General features: G+C 41.0%; 1 protein-coding gene across 3 annotated transcripts in view; it reads left to right on the top strand.

Moving 5' to 3' along the window:
- Positions 1-18,694, top strand: part of GALNT5 (polypeptide N-acetylgalactosaminyltransferase 5) — a 59,105-nt gene that overhangs the window by 25,295 nt on the left and 15,116 nt on the right. For 2 of the 3 annotated variants that reach the window (XM_058192361.1, XM_058192351.1), the window contains exons 5-7: positions 488-607; positions 1,098-1,215; positions 2,241-2,564. In XM_058192361.1, the coding sequence (XP_058048344.1) occupies positions 488-607; positions 1,098-1,215; positions 2,241-2,564 (562 nt within the window). Of the gene's footprint in view, positions 1-487; positions 608-1,097; positions 1,216-2,240; positions 2,565-2,969; positions 3,123-18,694 lie in introns of those variants that run through there. The other variant, XM_058192370.1, reaches the window with a different exon arrangement.

Below are 18,694 nucleotides of genomic sequence, written 5' to 3'. Positions count from 1 at the left end.
GCCTGAACAAGGTCTTCCAAGAGGAAACACACCGATAACTGACTTGGTCACACCTTCATGATCTCATGTACTCTGTGACTCTGTCCTTTTAATATTCAGCTTTTCTATCTTGAAAGGCATGATCCAACAAGCTCTTCTAGGCATGTTCCTTCAAAACACTTTAAAAACATTTATAAAGTATGAGTGACAACAGGAGAAGCCTTGGGACACTAATATAGATTACTGCCCTCCTTTGGAAAAAACACAGTTCTACCTTGATAGAACATCTTTTCTTGAGAACTTTTCTTGTTTGTTATAAAGTTTAATTCAAAATAAAGTAAGAAAACACAGACATATCATAATGTTAATCAGTTCATAATTTTGCAGGCTATTGTTTTTAGTCTGGTTTTGTTAACCCTAAACCTCAAAGATGTCGTTTGGTTTATTGTAGCTTCTGATTTAGCATTTGCTTCTTAAATTAATTCTTTGCATGTTCTCCATCATTTAGTTACATGACCGTGGATAGTTTTCAACGCGGTGTTTTTACATGGCCAATGAATTTTGGGTGGAAGCCAATTCCTTCAGATGTCATTAAAAAAAATAAGATTAAGGAAACAGATATAATTAGGTAAGTATATAAAGTTAAAGTTTCGTGAAGAGAATTGCTTTTTAAGTAATAAATGTTCAACATGGTAGAATGACACATTTGCAAATTTCTTCTTTCTGGATGGAAACTATATGATGTTACACATGACTTGTTTATTCAACTAAATATGTTACTTTAAAGCAGAGTAAAGAACTTTCGATTTTCTATATATTAATAAATTACCTCTGCCCATTCTGGTTCATGAAACTTGTAACTTGGCAATTAGTGGCCACAAGTTCCCTGCTTCTACTTTAAATTATTGTCTAACATAAATCAAGAGATTTTGTAAGATTTTGGGGGGGGAAATTGAACTACTGCCAAACTAGTTTTCCAGTGTTGTGAACTTTTAGGTATGTTTGCATTTAATACAACAATTGCCATTTGTGTGCAAAAGGACATGTCTCAAAATAGCAAAATCTTCATTTGCCCTCCCAAACCACAATGTGCATGTAATGTCTGGTTCAATTATTAGGTGTCCTGTGATGGCAGGTGGGCTGTTTTCTATTGATAAGAAGTATTTTTTTGAGCTTGGAGCATATGATCCTGGCCTTGATGTTTGGGGAGGTGAAAATATGGAGATCTCATTCAAGGTATGTTAAACATATTTTCATTTGTTTCCAATTTGTACTTGATTGTCAAATTAATGCTCTCTTGTCAGTAGCTAAATCGTACATATGCATTCATTGCCAATTCTCTTAACTATGTGTGATTAGGAATAATTGTATTAAAATAAACAGTATGTCATTATGATATGATTATTTGTATCTATGGAAGCGGATATCCCCAATACCCAATGCCTGGTAAATCAAAAGTATGTTATTATGGCTGCATAGATGATGCAAATCTCTAAGCAACATAGTAATGTAATAAAATAACATTTCGTAATCGTGTCTATTGTGTGCAAAGTCAGTGCACCAAAGTAAAAAAAACCTGAATTTTCTCTGTATATGAGAAGAGTATTATTTATAATTCTATAACTAATAATCTATTAATATTTTAACTGTCAGATTTCTTAAGCAATATGTATGGTATTATCGAAATATAACTTACATTATAAAATACTAAGCTTCCCTTTCAACCAAGACATAAAGCTTCATATGTGACCAATCTCTCAATATCTACACTTGTATTTAAATCATTAGACAGCAATGATCAATTAAGTTTTAATACAATTCAGGATGAAGTCTCAGTCACCAAATGATAGACTGAGACCTCATCACTGGCTTGCATCAAAAGAAAGTTTTTAAAAAGTGTGCAAACTAATATTTGTGCTCATTATAAGTGGTGTAATGTCTGAATTGCTAAACAAGTATTATGGCCATTGTTTACTTCTGAAGGTTTCAACAATAAAGTAATTCTGAGTTGTAGAAATTAGAGAGGGTGTTACATAAACCATGACTTATCCAGGAATTTGAAACCCCAAGCCATTATTTGTACTGTAAATACATGATTGATGCAAATCATAAATTTATATGTTCTCAACTTAGTGGATATGGAATTTCTCATTAATAAAAACCAACGACATATGCAGAAATTAAGACATCTACACACTGCAGATTGTGGAATAAAATTTCTAGAAATTGTATCTATTGTTGGCCTGATTTTATTTCATCAGGTTTGGATGTGTGGAGGAGAAATTGAGATTATCCCATGTTCCCGAGTAGGTCATATTTTTAGGAATGATAACCCCTACTCCTTCCCTAAAGATCGCCTCACTACAGTAGAACGGAATTTGGCCCGGGTGGCAGAAGTTTGGCTGGATGAATACACAGATCTTTTCTATGGACATGGTTATCACCTCATTCAAAAAAACTTGGACATTGGAGATTTGACTCAACAGAAGAAACTGAGGGAGCAGCTTCAGTGCAAGAACTTCAAGTGGTATTTGGAAAACGTATATCCTGATTTGGAGGCCCCTCTCGTTAAAGCTAATGGGCTGGTATGTTCATTTTACCAACTTGGGTTTGTGCTATGTGCTTATGTTAATTGTGGTTTTAGCTTAATTTCTTTTTTTCTTACACACTATAAAAATCTCCTGTTAGCAGCAGCAAAATGTATTAAGTTAGATTAGTTGAATTTTCCATCAAGTTCTAGAGAGATGGGTGGCTGAATTAGTTGGCTTATTACGTTACCTTGTTGCGTAACATAGTTTTGTTCTAATAATTCATAGTAATTTAAAAACTTCATTATGGACTTCTGTATGTATAGTATACTGAACCACTATCCTGAGGCTAACATCCACAATATAAAAAATTAAAGGACATTGCTACTGGGTTTTTCTTAATGTCAAATCCATGAATTTACTGTAACTTGAGATTCTAATGTCAGTATGCTTTATTTAAAGTAAAACATAGAAAACCATAGAGTTCATGATTAGCCTATGAAGGCCCCAAGATTGTCAGATGACAAAGAGGATACAGCTCTACTTTATCATTTGCTGACATCACACAGTTATCTATGTGACTACATACAGAGCACAGCTGGTCTACGATAGTCTTTTCCTCTCTTATAGCATTCGGTAAGCCACAGATATTGCTCTTGCTTTTTTGTTCAAGTTCTGCTTCTTTAAATACACAGCTGGAAAAAAATGGATTTAGTTGGTTTCAGGTAAAAGAAGTCAACGTTGGGAGTAAAATTATTGAAAAGATCTTGATGACCAGTTAATATTGAAGTGTCTTAGTGGGACAATTAGGATTTATAGAATTAGGAAATTTTAGTTATTTTTGAAATTTATACCGTATATACTCGAGTATAAGCCGAGTTTTTCAGCACATTTTTTGTGCTGAAAAGCGCCCCCTCGGCTTATACTCGAGTCTACGTCTTCGGGAACCCCGCACAGGAGGGGGTACCGAACGGACTCCCATGGGAGGGACGGGGAGCGGGGCCGCCGAGGTCTCGCGGGATTTGTCGCCCCCAGGCCGGCCCCCATTCCCGTGTCTGGTGGGCGGACGGCGCAAACTTGGCGGGCTGTGCATTGGCGCGGGGAAGCCCTGGTGGTGCAGTGAGAGGGCTGGGCAGGGGAGCCGCCAGCCTTCTCGGCTGAGGAGGAGGGTTTCCCGACCGCGAGCTTCGCCGCGAGCCACCCAAAGGCCAGAAGAAAGGTCATTCCATCGGAGTAATGGGCGAAGGCTCCTTCCTCTCCGCCTTACCCATGCTGTGCGAGCCCGGCTGGGCTGCAACACCGCCGCCGCCGCTCCTTCCTCAGCCTCCCGGCCTCGCGCTCTAGCAGCCGCCAAGCTCAGGCGGACTCGGCAGCTCCCCATCAGCACTCGACGGGCGCGATTCGGGCAGGAGGAGTCGGGCTCGCTCTGTGGCGGTGGCGCCTCCGCCGCCGCCACCGCCGCCACCGCCACGGAGCGAGCCCGACTCCTCCTGCCCGAATCGCGCCGTGCGAGTGCTGATGGGAGCTGCCGAGTCCGCCTGAGCTTGGTGGCTGCTAGAGCGAGGCCCGAGGCTGAGGAAGGAGCGGCGGCGGCGGTGTTGCAGCCCAGCCGCCTGTATGGGTAAGCGGGAAGGAGCCTTTGCTCCATTACTCGATGGAATGACCTTTTCTTCTGGCCTTTGGGTGGCTCGCGGCGCAGAGCGCAGCGGGTCCCTCCTCCTCAGCCAGAAGGACTGCACCGCCAGGGCTTCCCGCGCCAATGCATAGCCTGGCGGGAGTTACTGCGGCTCACCCGGCTCCCGCCCCAACTGGTGGTGGCGGGGCAGCCGCCGCCGCTTTCTAGCAAAAAGGTCGCTCGCCCAAAACTCCTCGCCCTCTCCTGGGAAGGGCTGGATGGCTAGCCGGGAAGGGTTGAATAAGCCAACCTCCCTCCCTCCTCTCCCCCGCAAGCGAAAGAGCGTTTTCCGTTGGAAGAGAGAGAGAGAGAAAGGAGGGCCGTTCCTCCTTCTTTCATTCTTTCTTCTCCTCCGTGCTTCAGAAGCTGGGCGTGTGTGCGCGCCTGTGTGCCTAGTCCCTTCTCTTCCTTGGCGCTGGAAGAGAGAGAGAGAGAGAAAGGAGGGCCGTTCCTCCTTCTTTCATTCTTTCTTCTCCTCCGTGCTTCAGAAGCTGGGCGTGTGTGCGCGCCTGTGTGCCTAGTCCCTTCTCTTCCGGCGCTGGAAGAGAGAGAGAGAGAGAAAGGAGGGCCGTTCCTCCTTCTTTCATTCTTTCTTCTCCTCCGTGCTTCACCGTGCTGGGCGACCTGGAGCAGCTGCTCTTCAGCCAGATGCTCGGTGAGTCAGCCGTCCCTTCCTTCCGTGGGGTCTGCCTTGCTGGTGAAGGTTATTGGGGCTTTTGAGCAAGGGAGGAGGAACGCGAGCACCGCCTTCGCTGGCATTCCGGGATTTCCCTTTGTTTAGAGCTGGGAATCCTCCTTCCCCTTTGCACTCCTCCTCCCTCCTCTCCCCCATAGCGAAAGAGCGTTTTCCGTTGGAAGAGAGAGAGAAAGGAGGGCCGTTCCTCCTTCTTTCATTCTTTCTTCTCCTCCGTGCTTCAGAAGCTGGGCGTGTGTGTGCACGCCTGTGTGCCTAGTCCCTTCTCTTCCTTGGCGCTGGAAGAGAGAGAGAGAAAGGAGGGCCGTTCCTCCTTCTTTCATTCTTTCTTCTCCTCCGTGCTTCAGAAGCTGGGCGTGTGTGCGCGCCTGTGTGCCTAGTCCCTTCTCTTCCTTGGCGCTGGAAGAGAGAGAGAGAGAAAGGAGGGCCGTTCCTCCTTCTTTCATTCTTTCTTCTCCTCCGTGCTTCACCGTGCTGGGCGACCTGGAGCAGCTGCTCTTCAGCCAGATGCTCGGTGAGTCAGCCGTCCCTTCCTTCCGTGGGGTCTGCCTTGCTGGTGAAGGTTATTGGGGCTTTTGAGCAAGGGAGGAGGAGGCGAGCACCGCCTTCGCTGGCATTCCGGGATTTCCTTTGTTTAGAGCTGGGAATCCTCCTTCCCCCTTTTGCACTCCCTCCCTCCCTCCCTCTCTCTCTCTCTCTCTCTCTCACACACACACACACAGACTTCTAAAGTCGATTGGCACAATGCTAAGCAAACACAACAGTGGGTCAAGGGTGAAGGGCTAGGAACCTGGCAGGGGAAAGGTTGAGCGACATGAAGGCAAAGACCACAATTGTTTTAAGAAAGAAGCTTTAGCAGGAGGGGATGGGAGGGTGTTTTAAGTTTTGGCAAACAGCCAGGCCAACTGTATTGGAGAAGGTCACACAACTGGCCTTAACATTTTAGCTGCTGTCTTTTTCCTCACACTTGGGTTTAATGATATTAGAGATCCTTATTGCCCTGCCAAAAAAAAAAAAAAGAGCCACCCCAACGTCTATGAAAATTAACCTTCTCTGCCAAGAGACACTGTGCAGGGTATTTTCACTATTGGTGTGCATACAGGCTTAGATTTGTGCTGGGTTCTTAGTGCTTAGAGCACTGACCTTCAGAGGCACCCTGGTCCCTTGGAAGCTAAAGGAGGACTCATTTTCATGCTTGCAGTTGTATTGTCAATTTCTGTGAGACAATGTTGTTGAAGTAACTCACTCACTCATTCATTCATTCATTCATTCATTCCTTGTGTGTCCAATCACACTTAGCCAATAAAAATTCTATTCTATTCTATTCTATTCATTCATTCATTCATTTTATTTTGTCAAATACATATTAAATAATTATATAAATATAAGCATGAATTGAATACATAAAAGGAATACAACTAAAGGGAACATTAGGACAGGGACGGTAGGCACGCTGGTGCTCTTATGCACGCCTTACAGACCACTTAGGAATGGGGTGAGGTCAATACTAGATAGTCTTTGGTTAAGGCTTTGGGGATTTTGGGAAGAGACCAGAGTCAGGTAGCACATTCCAGGCATTAACAACTCTGTTACTGAAGTCACATTTTCTGCAATCTAGATTGGAGGTTCACTTTTAAGTTTGAATCTATTGTGTTCTCGTGTATTGTTGTGGTTGAAGCTGAAGTAGTCATTGATAGGAAGTACATTGTAGCAGATAATTTTATGAGCTATGCTCAGGTCATACCAAAGGCGGCGTAGTTCTAAATTTTCTAAAGCTGGGAATCCTCCTTCCCCCTTTTGCACTTTTATTGTTTTTCGTTCAAATAAATATTCATGTTATTTTACTTGGCTCTATCTTTATTTTTTACATTGACCAGTAGCTGCCTCATTTCCCACCCTCGGCTTATACTCGAGTCAATAGTTTTTCCCAGTTTTTTGTGGTAAAATTAGGTGCCTCGGCTTATATTCGGATCGGCTTATACTCGAGTATATACGGTATGTCACCTCAATCCAACTGGACTCCAGAGAACTGGTTCTCAGCCTGTGGTCCCCGGACCCCTGATGGCCTACAATGTTATCACAGGGAGTCTGTGAAGGCTTGAACAAATTTTTATTTTTTTATTTTTTATTTATTTATTTTGTCACACAGTATATATAAGCATAGGCATGAAATAACTAAACAATATATAAGCATATATATAAGCATAAGTATGTAATTATATTAATTGGATATAATGAAACAATAGGACAGGAACGGTAGGCACACTTATGCTCTTATGCACGCCCCTTACAGACCTCTTAGGAATGGTGTGAGGTCAATAGTAGACAGTTTTTGGTTAAAGCTTTGGGGATTTTGGGAAGAGACCACAGAGTCTGGTAATGCATTCCAGGCATTAACAACTCTGTTACTGAAGTCATGTTTTCTGCTATTAAGATCTGAGGCCATGGTTCGTGGCCACAAAAGATATTTAAAGGGGAGGGGGGTCCATGTTGAAGAAAAGGGCTGGGAAGTGGCTCACCAGGCTAATGCAGCCTGTTATTAACACACAGCTGCCTGCAATTACAATTACTGCAAGCTCGAGTCCCACCAGGCCCAAGGTTGACTCAGCCTTCCATCCTTTATAAGGTAGGTAAAATGAGGACCCAGATTGTTGGGGGGGCAATAAGTTGACTTTGTATATAAATATACAAATAGAATGAGACTATTGCCTTACACAGTGTAAGCCGCCCTGAGTCTTTGGAGAAGGGCGGGATATAAATTCAAATTTTAAAAAAAAGGTTGAGAATTAGTTTAACTGAAAACAAATCTGTCAGTGGGTGGTGGATATTTCTAGTATCTCCATGTTATGGATAAATTAATTGATGATTTGAAAGCATCCTGAGTGAAAACTATTTTTGGGGAGATTAGAAATTACAGAAAGGGAGGAATTGAAGCAATTTTCAACCTCAAATTAAGGGCCTCTTTACTTCAGATTGTGATATTGAGTTGTAGTCTTCCCTCCCTTCCCTCTGCATAGTCCTTGGCAGATGAATATTTTGAGATAAATTAATACTAATGAATTAAGGCTGCTGATGTTTGGAGCTGTGACCAAAACTCTGATTTGTATTCTGTTTACATAGAAAATAGTAACTTTCCATTATCTTACCAGCTTTTCCTTTTTAAGAGTGATTGTGTAGTATACTCTGATCCTCCCAGCAACTAGTTTTTGAAGGTGTATTTCCTCAGAAGATAGAGAAAATTAATTTAACTGTCAGGCCAAAGAGAAAAATATTTCCTAGTTGAAGTTGACATCAATAAGGTAGAAGGTGCTCTGGGGATTGATAAAGCCAAACAAAGTTATTGGGAATGGTTTATCCATACAAATAACTGAATCCATACATTGTACTATAGTCTGGTTTAATTAATTATAATAAAAAAAACATATGAAAGCTTAGATTAAATAAAGCCTGAATAGGCAATGGAGGTCAATTATATGTGGGTCCATCTGGTGATAATTATGACAAAAAGATTAGAACTTGGAATGGAGATGGAGTAAATGGTAAAGACAAAGATTTTATAGAATATAATGGGCATGCTTGGAGTAAACATAAGTTTTGGTTAGTCTTGTAGCATTTTGGCCAAAATGTGTCCAAATTGATTACCACTTTCTGTGCCATGCCATTGGCACAAAATGCTGCTTCTGGAACATTTTGTGGATATGACTAATGACTTAGTTAACTCAGTTAACCAAAGCCATCATAGATGGTAGGAATCAATATCTATGGGGCCATCATAGGAGAGCCATGACATATGGAAGATTAGATGTGTAATGTAAGAAGAACAAATATTGAACATGAATTAAGAAAGTTGTGTTGATAAAAGTAAGAATAAGTTGAAGGATATAATAAATCTGAATGATGGTGGTCTACATCTACAGTTCTATGGAGAAGTGAAGGAATAATTAATGAAAAGGTAAAATGTATGTAGGAAGATACTGTGTATGTGTATATGATGAAAGTAGGAATTCATAAATTGGTGATAATTAGGCACTTTGTAAATGTGGAATTGACTGTTTGCTAATAAGGCAAGAGTGGCATACAATTGAAGTAAAATAAATTGGATGATTAGATAATGGTTCAGGACTAAGCAAGTGTGATATTTTCTGGGTTGTTTAATATATTTATTGATAAATATCAAAATGCTTATTAGAGGTTTTTTTGGATGAGGATGTAAAATATGCATGTATATCTACTAAAAAATGAAACAAAGGGGGCAAAATTTCAAAACTTACAAAGGCTAGTAAAAGGGTGGAGGGTAGTATGTTGTATGTTGCAAGACTCAAAAGAAGCAAAAATGGCTGGTTAAAGAAGGTGTTTCTGTTCTCTGACATAATAATGGCGAACGTTGGGTATGTCTGGAGAAATGAAAAAGTAAAATGCAGTGGAAATAAGTTAAGAAATCTGTGGTAAGAGGAAGTGCTAGGGTCAAGAATAAATAAAGGTGGATTGAACATGAAAGTGACCAGTTCAAAAAAATATACTGGAGTAGTTTGGTCAATGATCTGGATTTAGGAGATATAGTGAAAGAACCGTTGTCATGGTCAGATCATTTTCTCCTTCGCCTAGACTTTCGAACCGCTGCTCACCACCGCAGGGAGACGGAGCCGATGCGTTGGTTCCGTCCCAGGCGCCTGATGGACCCGGAGAGGTTCCTGACGGAGCTTGGGCCGTTTCCTGAGGATCTTACCCACGGCACGACTGAAGAACTAGTTGCGGCTTGGGAACGGACCGCGGCTGGGGCTTTGGACCGTGTCGCGCCTTTGTGGCCTCTGACCCGGCGCAGATCTCAATTGGCTCCCTGGTTCTCCGGGGAGCTGAGAGAGATGAAACGCCGGAGAAGACGCCTAGAGAGTGTTTGGAGGTCCAGCCGTTCCGAGGCTGATCGGACACTAGTGAGGTCCTTTACTAGGGCCTACCTAGTGGCAATGAGGGAGGCGAAACGTTCCTACGTTTCCACCCTCATTGCATCGGCAGATAACCACCCGGCCGCCCTGTTTGGTGACCGTTCCTCCTTCAACAGGAGGGACGGATGACCTACAGGACGAGCTGAGGAGTTTAACGGTTATCTATCGATAAAATTGTTCAGCTTCGTGATGGTTTGGATCATGATTGCGATGATTCAGCCGAGGCGGCAGAGACTCGTCTTGTTGAGGTTATTTGGGATGAGTTTGAGTCTGTGGCTCTCGAGGCGTGGACAGGTTGCTGGGAGGTTGAATGCAACTCGTGTTTACTGGACCCGTGCCCTTCCTGGTTAGTACTGGCTGCTCAGGAAGTGACACGAGGCTGGCTCAGGGATTATAAATGCTTCTTTGGTTGAAGGGTTTTCCCACCGCCTTGAAGGAGGCGGTGGTGAGACCTCTCCTGAAGAAGCCTTCCTGGACCCAGCTATTTTGGAGTAATTATCGTCCAGTCTCCAACCTTCGCTTTTAGCGAAGGTTGTAGAAAATGGTTGCATGGCAGCTTCCCGCACCTGGAGGAAGCTGTCTATCTAGACCCGTTCAGTCCGGCTTCCGACCCGGTTACAGCACGGAGACGGCTTTGGTCGCGTTGGTAGATGACCTCTGGAGGGCCAGGGACGGGTTGTTCCTCTGCCTTGGTCCTATTAGACCTCTCAGCGGCTTTTGATACCATCGACCATGGTATCTTGCTGCGCCCGGTTGGAGGGGTTGGGAGTGGGAGGCACCGTTTATCGGTGGTTCTCCTCCTATCTCTCCGACCGGTCGCAGACGGTGTTGACAGGGGGGCAGAGGTCGTCCTCGAGGTGCCTCACTTGTGGGGTACCGCAGGGGTCGATTCTCTCGCCTACCCTGTTCAACATCTACATGAAGCCGCTGGGTGAGGTCATCAGTGGTTTCGGGGTGAGTTATCATCTGTACGCTGATGATACTCAGCTGTACTTTTCCACCCGGACCACCCCAACGGCGGTCAAGTGCTGTCCCGGTGCCTGGAAGCCGTACGGGTCTGGATGGGGAGAAACAGACTCAAGCTCAATCCCTCCAAGACGGAGTGGCTGTGGATGCCGGCACCCCGGTACAGTCAGCTGCACCCGCAGCTGACTGTTGGGGGCGAGTTAGTGGCCCCAAAGGAGGTGGTTCGCAACTTGGGCGTCCTCCTGGATGGTCGGCTGTCCTTTGATGAACATCTGGTGGCCGTCACCAGGAGGACCTTTTACCAAGTTTGCTTGGTTCGCCAGTTGCGTCCCTTCCTTGACCGGGATGCCTTATGCACGGTCACTCACGCTCTGGTTACGTCTCGGCTGGATTATTGCAATGCTCTCTACATGGGGCTGCCCTTGAGGTGCACCCGGAGGCTACAGTTAGTCCAGAATGCAGCTGCGCGAGTGGTAACGGGAGCCGTTCGTGGCTCCCATGTAACACCACTGCTCCGTAGTCTGCACTGGCTTCCTGTGGTCTTTCGGGTGCGCTTCAAGATTCTGGTTACCACCTTTAAAGCGCTCCATGGCTTAGGACCCGGGTACTTACGAGACCGCCTGCTGCTACCTTATGCCTCCCACCGACCCGTACGCTCTCACAGAGAGGGCCTTCTCAGGGTGCCGTCCGCCAAACAATGTCGGCTGGCGGCCCCCAGGAGTAGGGCCTTCTCTGTGGGAGCACCAACACTCTGGAACGAACTCCCCCCTGGCTTACGTCAAGTGCCTGATCTTCGGACCTTTCGTCGTGAGCTTAAAACATATTTATTCATTCAAGCAGGACTGGCATAAATAGCTGTTTTAAATTGGGGTTTTAATAATATTTTAAATTTTTAAATGTTTTAATAATCGGCCGCATAGTAATAGTTCTTTTTAAATTCTTTTAATTGTATATATTCCGTGTTTTATTTTGGCTGTACACCGCCCTGAGTCCTTCGGGAGAAGGGCGGTATAGAAATTTAATAAAATAAAAATTTAATTTAATAAAATAAATAAATACAGTATAGAGAAAGTGAATGAGGATTGAATTTCAAAGTAAATCTCTATATGAAAAACCAATGTATTAATAGGAAGGGAAAGTACCAAAAATTGCATTTGGATAGTATTTATTGAGATCTTAGAAAGAAGTACCTAAGAAAAACAAACGTAATGAATATATAATTCAATATGTGGATTTGGTAGAAACAAATATAGTTTGCAAGTATATAAAAGACTTCTGATAGTTTGCAAAATAGGGAGAGATATAGTGAAATGTGTTCATATAAACTAGATATAACAGGTTTTTAAAAAATGTTATTTCATTTGTATCCATTTTTAATGTCTGTTGTTTATTTGGTTAATGTTTCTTGCTTCTTTGCTGCATGTAGCATATTATGTTCATTGAAAGGAAATAATGTGATGGGTATGTATGTGTATTCAATAAGACACTATTACATGTGTTTACACAACACACAAAACTAAAGTAAAAGTAAGCTCCTTTATGGTTTAGATTAATGAATGAACCTGACCTGTACATATATATTTGTGTTACACAATAGACAGGCATTTATCACTTCTAGTTTTTGGAAACACAACCTACTGGCAGTAGGTTCCCTATGCAAACTTAGCTGAAGTCTTGGAAATAGATGCTGCAGAATTCATGCATTTTACTCTAAATCTACATTTTTCTTAAGCTCTGCTTTTTCGTTTTATCGATACTTTCTATTACTACTCCTGGATATTTATGTATTACAGTGCAACATCTCTGTTTTGAAATCAGTTAACTATAATGAAAGGATAGTAGTTTTGTCAGTGGGAAATTATGCGTTACGAGCAGTACAATGGGATCTAGAAGAGAAAAAGGCAGTATGTTTTATAATTTCTTTCCCCAGAATTATCTGGCAGAAGTTTATATAGGAAAACTGGTGTAGATCATTAGAATAAATATTTGTAAATTAACTGAAATGTTTAAAATTTGTAAGCCCCAAACACTGATCCTCCTTCAGTAAACATAAAGCTTTGCTATTCTTACCTTCCACAATCTATATAATTAATCATTTGTTTATTTAACTATTACCTAAATGAGATTTGTTGATATCAAGCAGATGCTTCAGACATTCAACCTAATTGTAGAACTCTTTACTTCAAAGCCTTAAGGATTTCATATTTTCAATTTGCAACCACTAGAGTGCACTAGAAATCCATTTTATTCCTTTCTGGAATAAAATAGGAATTGTTTCTGTAGGGTCCCAAAGCCAAAGCCTTCTATAAAACTGTATTATGGCGCATCTTAAGGAGCTTTTAATACCCCTTCTCCAGTTCCAAAGATAATTTAGCAGCTGTAAATGATAGCCATCGTAACACAAAATGTATTATGAGTTCCTCTGGAATAGCGTTCTCAGGAACTGCAAAGTGGAGCCATAAAGCTATTTATGACCTATGAGAAATGAGAGGAAGTTGTTTGGTTTCCTTTTTCCAAAAACTGTTTTAATTTTTATTTTTTTTTATGATTGCTTCCTCTGATAACTTTAACATAAAATAAAACCATTCTCTTTAATATATATATTGGTGTATGCATATATGTGTATACACACACACACATACACACACACACACACACACACACACACACACACCCCAATATATAATCAAATGTAGTTTTCCTGCTGTAGCTGCCTTTTTACCTGGCATCACTAAAGGCAGCTTGAGAAGCCTGTTCAAGCCATGTAGGAATCTGTTGGGATTTCATTCTGCCGTTTCAACACCCTGAATCCATGGAACAATAGGACAACATACAGTTCTTGTCAGACATAAGGCATCATGCCATGATATCATGGAACTGTACTTCTTATGGTTACAGTTTTGTACAGTTCTGTACACCTTGAAGGTACATTTCTCAGGACTCTTCTCTGTACTTCGTACTAAGAGCTGTGGTGGCGCACGGTTAGAATGCAGTATTGCAGGCAAACTCTGCCCACTGCCAAGAGTTCAATCCTGACTGCTCAAGGTTGACTCAGCCTTCCATCCTTCCAAGGTCGGTAAAATGATGATCCTGATTGTTTGGGACAATATGTTGACTCTTTAAACCGCTTAGAAAGGGCTGTAAAGCATTATGAAGCAGTATATAAATCTAAGTGATATTGCTATTTGGAATGCTACTCAAGTGATTTTTGCCTTAATGGAACTCCTCTGTGGTATCTTGCTACCATAAAACTTCAGTTATCCATACCACATGCAGGTAGTCCTCACTCAGTGATTCCCCTCATTTAGCAGCCATTCACAGTTAAGACAGTGATGAAAGGTAACTTTGTAGCTAATGCTTACATCTACGACCTTGTTGTGACCCAGGCCCAAGTAGGCAGTAACAAACTTAGTCCATGGAAAAACTAACTTTATTCGAACAGCTGGGAATTACTTCATTCCCAGAGTCGTTCAACTCAAAGTAAAACAAATACCTCCCAACACAAATTCCTCAGTTATCTCACAAACCTTAGTCCAATTAGGCAAACTGCCAAAGGCCCTTCCTGGAAAACATCCAGGAGCCACAAAAACAAAGATGTAGACAAAGCAGAAGATGAAGCAGAAGACGCAGCTACAATGTTGTTTTCCGCCAAAGGCCGGTGCTGGTCTGCTTTAAGCCTTATGGAAGGGACCAATCATCTCTTGGCCCTACTCCCAAGTTGTCCTCTCTGCTTGAGCTGCTCTTGCCTTCTGGCAGCTCTTCTCATGTGTGCATTAGGAATAGGCTCCTCCTGTTCATCTGCCTCACCACTATCAGTCTCTGGAGGTTCTGGAGTCCGCACCTTACTTCCCGATGGCCCTGGCCTCATCTCAGCCTCATCGCTGTCCAACTCCGTTGCCAGCTCCATAGGCTGCTGACGGACCACAACAGACCTTTACAGTGCCTTTTTGTATCACATGTTCAGTATCACAGTACATATATATTCTTCCATGTAACGTCACAAGCACAGTTGCACTCACCATTTTTCACTTAGCAAACACATCATCAAGACCAAGTTATCAGTCCCAAGTTACAAGGACTACCTCTAAAAGCACTCTATTTACCCTGGACTGCATTCACAACTCTAAATAGCTTACAAAGGATTAAAGCAACAACATGGCAGAATAAATCAGCAAATAACAATAAAACTTCTAAATCCCACGTTGGGAAAACAGAATTAATTATGTATGATCAAATGTAGCTCAACAAGGAGGATCATAGTCTACCTTGCCTCGCATGCTGAAAAACCTACATCATGAAAACACAAGACCAGGGCCAAATTGAAACTTTATTCTTTCTACCAGACCTTCAATGTTCTCCTGCTATCCCAGGCTAGTCCTTGCATATATCTCATGATAAACTATAATGGTATGAAAAAACTGATCTTGCTTTTGATAATGTTCATCTTGACAAATTTTGCAGAACAACTTGAATGGTGACCTGATCAAACAATTCGGAGCTCTTGCATTATAATAGTTGTGTAAATAGCAATAGCACTTAGACTTATATACCGCTTCACAGTGCTTTACAGCCTTCTCTAAGCAGTTTACAGAGTCAGCATATTGCCCCCAACAATCTGGGTCCTCATTTTACCCACCTCGGAAGGATGGAAGGCTGAGTCAACCCTGAGCCTGGTGAGACTCAAACTGCAGAACTGCTGGCAGCAAAAGTAGCCTGCAATGCTTCATTCTAACCACTGCATTACCTTGCCTCATAAAAGAGGAAATTCTAGGATAGTTGGTATGAGTACATCTACTGAGATTCCATTTGTCAGCAAAATTATGAATTTTTTAATCTTTTTTTTTCATATCCAATAACATATTTAATGTACCATCATATACAATTAATCGGACCTGCCCGGTCACCACCCCCTTCCTTTAACTCTCTTCCCTTCTCTAACTTCTTCTACTTTCCACAACCATCCTCCCCCTCTCTTATCTACATCCTCTCCTCCTTCCTCCCTACTCCTTTCTTCTCCCTCTTCTATCCCTCTTCCTTCCTTTCCTCTTCCTCCTCTTCTCTTTCCTACCTCCTTCTCTCTTCTACTTCCTTCTTTCCCATCATTCTGAAGTGGTAGCCAGGCAGCTCCGATCTTACATTAATTATACATTTTCAATCATCTTTGTACATTGACCATCAATCCATTTTCTACCCTCATCCCCCCTCCCCCTCCCTTCCCCTTCCTCCCCCCACCCCCCGGGACTTCCCAGAACCGAATACAGGGTATAAAACTAACAACAAAAATTAAAATATAACACAAATCATAATCCATAGTCACTCCTTAAAACCTCAACTCCCCTTCCAGAAACAAAGAAAATACATTTCTTCCAATCCATTATATATCAGACCATTCCACTCCTAGAGTTCTCAGAAATTTCCGATTGTGTTAGTGTTTGTTCTTGAATAAAGTACATAGTTTTAATATCCAACCTTCATCAATCAATATCAAAACAACGTTCCATCTTCCAATATTCACCAAGGGTTCTTCTAAAATGTCTTTCTTCCTTAAGCAGTCTCTCAAGAATAGTTCATATTTCCAACTTAATTTCTTAAATTTTTCTGTCCAACCTTCAAGGGTAAACAATAGTCCATCTTTTCACATCTTTGACATTTATATACATCAAATAATATTACAAATATCCAATATATCAATTGTAATAATTAAAATCTTCACTTTACCTTGCTTATATCAAATAACATTATTAAAATTACACCTATAACTTATCCAAAATATATCTATTATAACAATTAAATTCTAATTAGCCATATAACAACATTACATCCATCTCTTAAATATAATATTTAATCCAAATTCCTAAATTTTACTATCTATCCTCCAAAGTTAAACAATATTCCATCTTCCTATTCCTTTATACCTGAAATATATCAAATAGTACCCCTAAAATTACACATTTATATCCAAAATAAATCATTTACAAAAATTAACCATAATCATATATAATAGAATTAAACATTCTCCTCCTTTTTCTGTCTTACACTTTTTCCATCATCTATTCACCATTCAACTTAACATCTATTAATAAAGAATTCCCAATCTTTAATACATTAGTGTAGAAATCTCATGCTTTACAAACTGTATTGAGAAAATACTTTCTTCCTTTATAATTCACTGTTAAACCAGCTGGAACCTCCCATCTAAAATATATCTGATGTTTCTTAAGCTCATCCACTAAAAAGGCAAATTCTTTTCTCTTTCTTAACATTTTAGGAGGAATTTCCTTCATCATTATTATATCTTGTCCTAATATTTGAAATTTATTTTTATAAAATGCTTGCAAAATTCCATACCTAATCTTCTTATTTGTAAAATAAATAACCACATCTCTCGGTAAACACTTCTGCCTTGCCAACCAAGAATTAACACGATAAATTTTTTCAATATTAACTTCAAAATCTTCTGGTTCCACTCCATCTATCTGAGCAACGGCCTGAATAAAAATTTCTTTCAAATTTTCCTCTTTAGATTCTCTTACCCTTATAGCATATTCCATTAATTTATATTGTAATATAACCCTTTCTTCATCTGCCTTATCTACCTTAACCTGAATATCATCTATTTTATTTTCTAAATTCAAATTAATTTGAACTTCATCTATTTTCCTTTGCAAATCTAAATTAATTTGGTTAAGTTCATCCAGTCTTTCTTCTGTCTGAATACTAGATAACAATAATGGGGTAATTGATTCCTTTAATTTTTTCATCTCCCTCCTCTGCTCTTCCACCATATCTTTAAAATCCAGTATTTCTTTCTCCATTTCATTAAATTTTTGATCTATTTCTGAAAGATGAGCCTCCATAAGCTCCTGTAAAAAATTCCTTACACTGTCTTTAATATCTTCTTTCAATTTCCGTATCTGAAGTGAAGAAATTTCCAATATTTTAGAAGTGGTTAAATCTCTTTGCTTGAAGGCCATTTTAAAACTAAGTAATACCAAGAAGAAGAAAAGGAGAGAGAGAAAAAAAAGAAAAAGAAAATTCAATAAGCTTTTCTTCTTAAACACTGTAAGAAAAAGATAATAAAAAAAGAGATTTTTAAAAAAATTCCATTTAAAAAAAATAAATCTTGTTATATTCTTCTTAAAGGTTCCACGCCAGCAATTGTAATAAGCGTTTCCTTAGCTTTCGCTTAGCTTAGCTTTCACTTTCAAGACACAAAATGCCATCTTTCATCATCTCCACTCTTGAATACGAATACCTTCTCTGTCAGGGAGTTAAAATCATCTTACAATCAAATGCCAGCACTCCTGTTTTCAGCTCTGTCCGTGTTAGCAATCCTTCAATAATCCATCAGTCACGGAGTTGGATGCTGCATTTTGTTCTGCCATTTGCAGAAGCGTTCTGGATTCTGGAGCTTTTTTCGAGCTATAGAAGGAGCGTTCCCAACAAACCACCAGAAATCTTCCTGGGGCTTTCCTTGGGGGCTCTACTTCAGCCCGAATGCTCACCTCCCCCTCTTTGCCCAAGGGTAGAGATTTGCAAGATGCTGACAGCAGATTAATGCTGTCTAAATAGCTCTACAGAATCACACAGAACTGGCGGACTAAAATAGCCCGCCATTAACGAAGCGGAGCCACTGGAAGCCCCCAAAATTATGAATTTTTATAGGAGTCCTTCTTCTAAATCTCCTTACTCTAAGGGCAAGGAACAGGTTAGAGTTTGTTCTATTATCCATGAACTCAAGCATCACAAAAATTTGGATATTATGAAATGGGGGAAGAAGGATTCTTGATATAAGCCTTATATCTCGGTACTGGGAAAAAAATGTTATAAATAACCAGTCACTCATCTTCCAAATCCATTAGCAAACTGAGATCTTATAACAGCAGGAGGGCTTACCCACTTATTTATA

This window comes from Ahaetulla prasina, chromosome 1, assembly GCF_028640845.1.
Source record: "Ahaetulla prasina isolate Xishuangbanna chromosome 1, ASM2864084v1, whole genome shotgun sequence".
In the NCBI taxonomy this organism is placed as follows: domain Eukaryota; kingdom Metazoa; phylum Chordata; class Lepidosauria; order Squamata; family Colubridae; genus Ahaetulla; species Ahaetulla prasina.
Note: the sequence above shows the minus strand (reverse complement) of the source record. Positions and strands in the feature narration are given on the sequence as shown.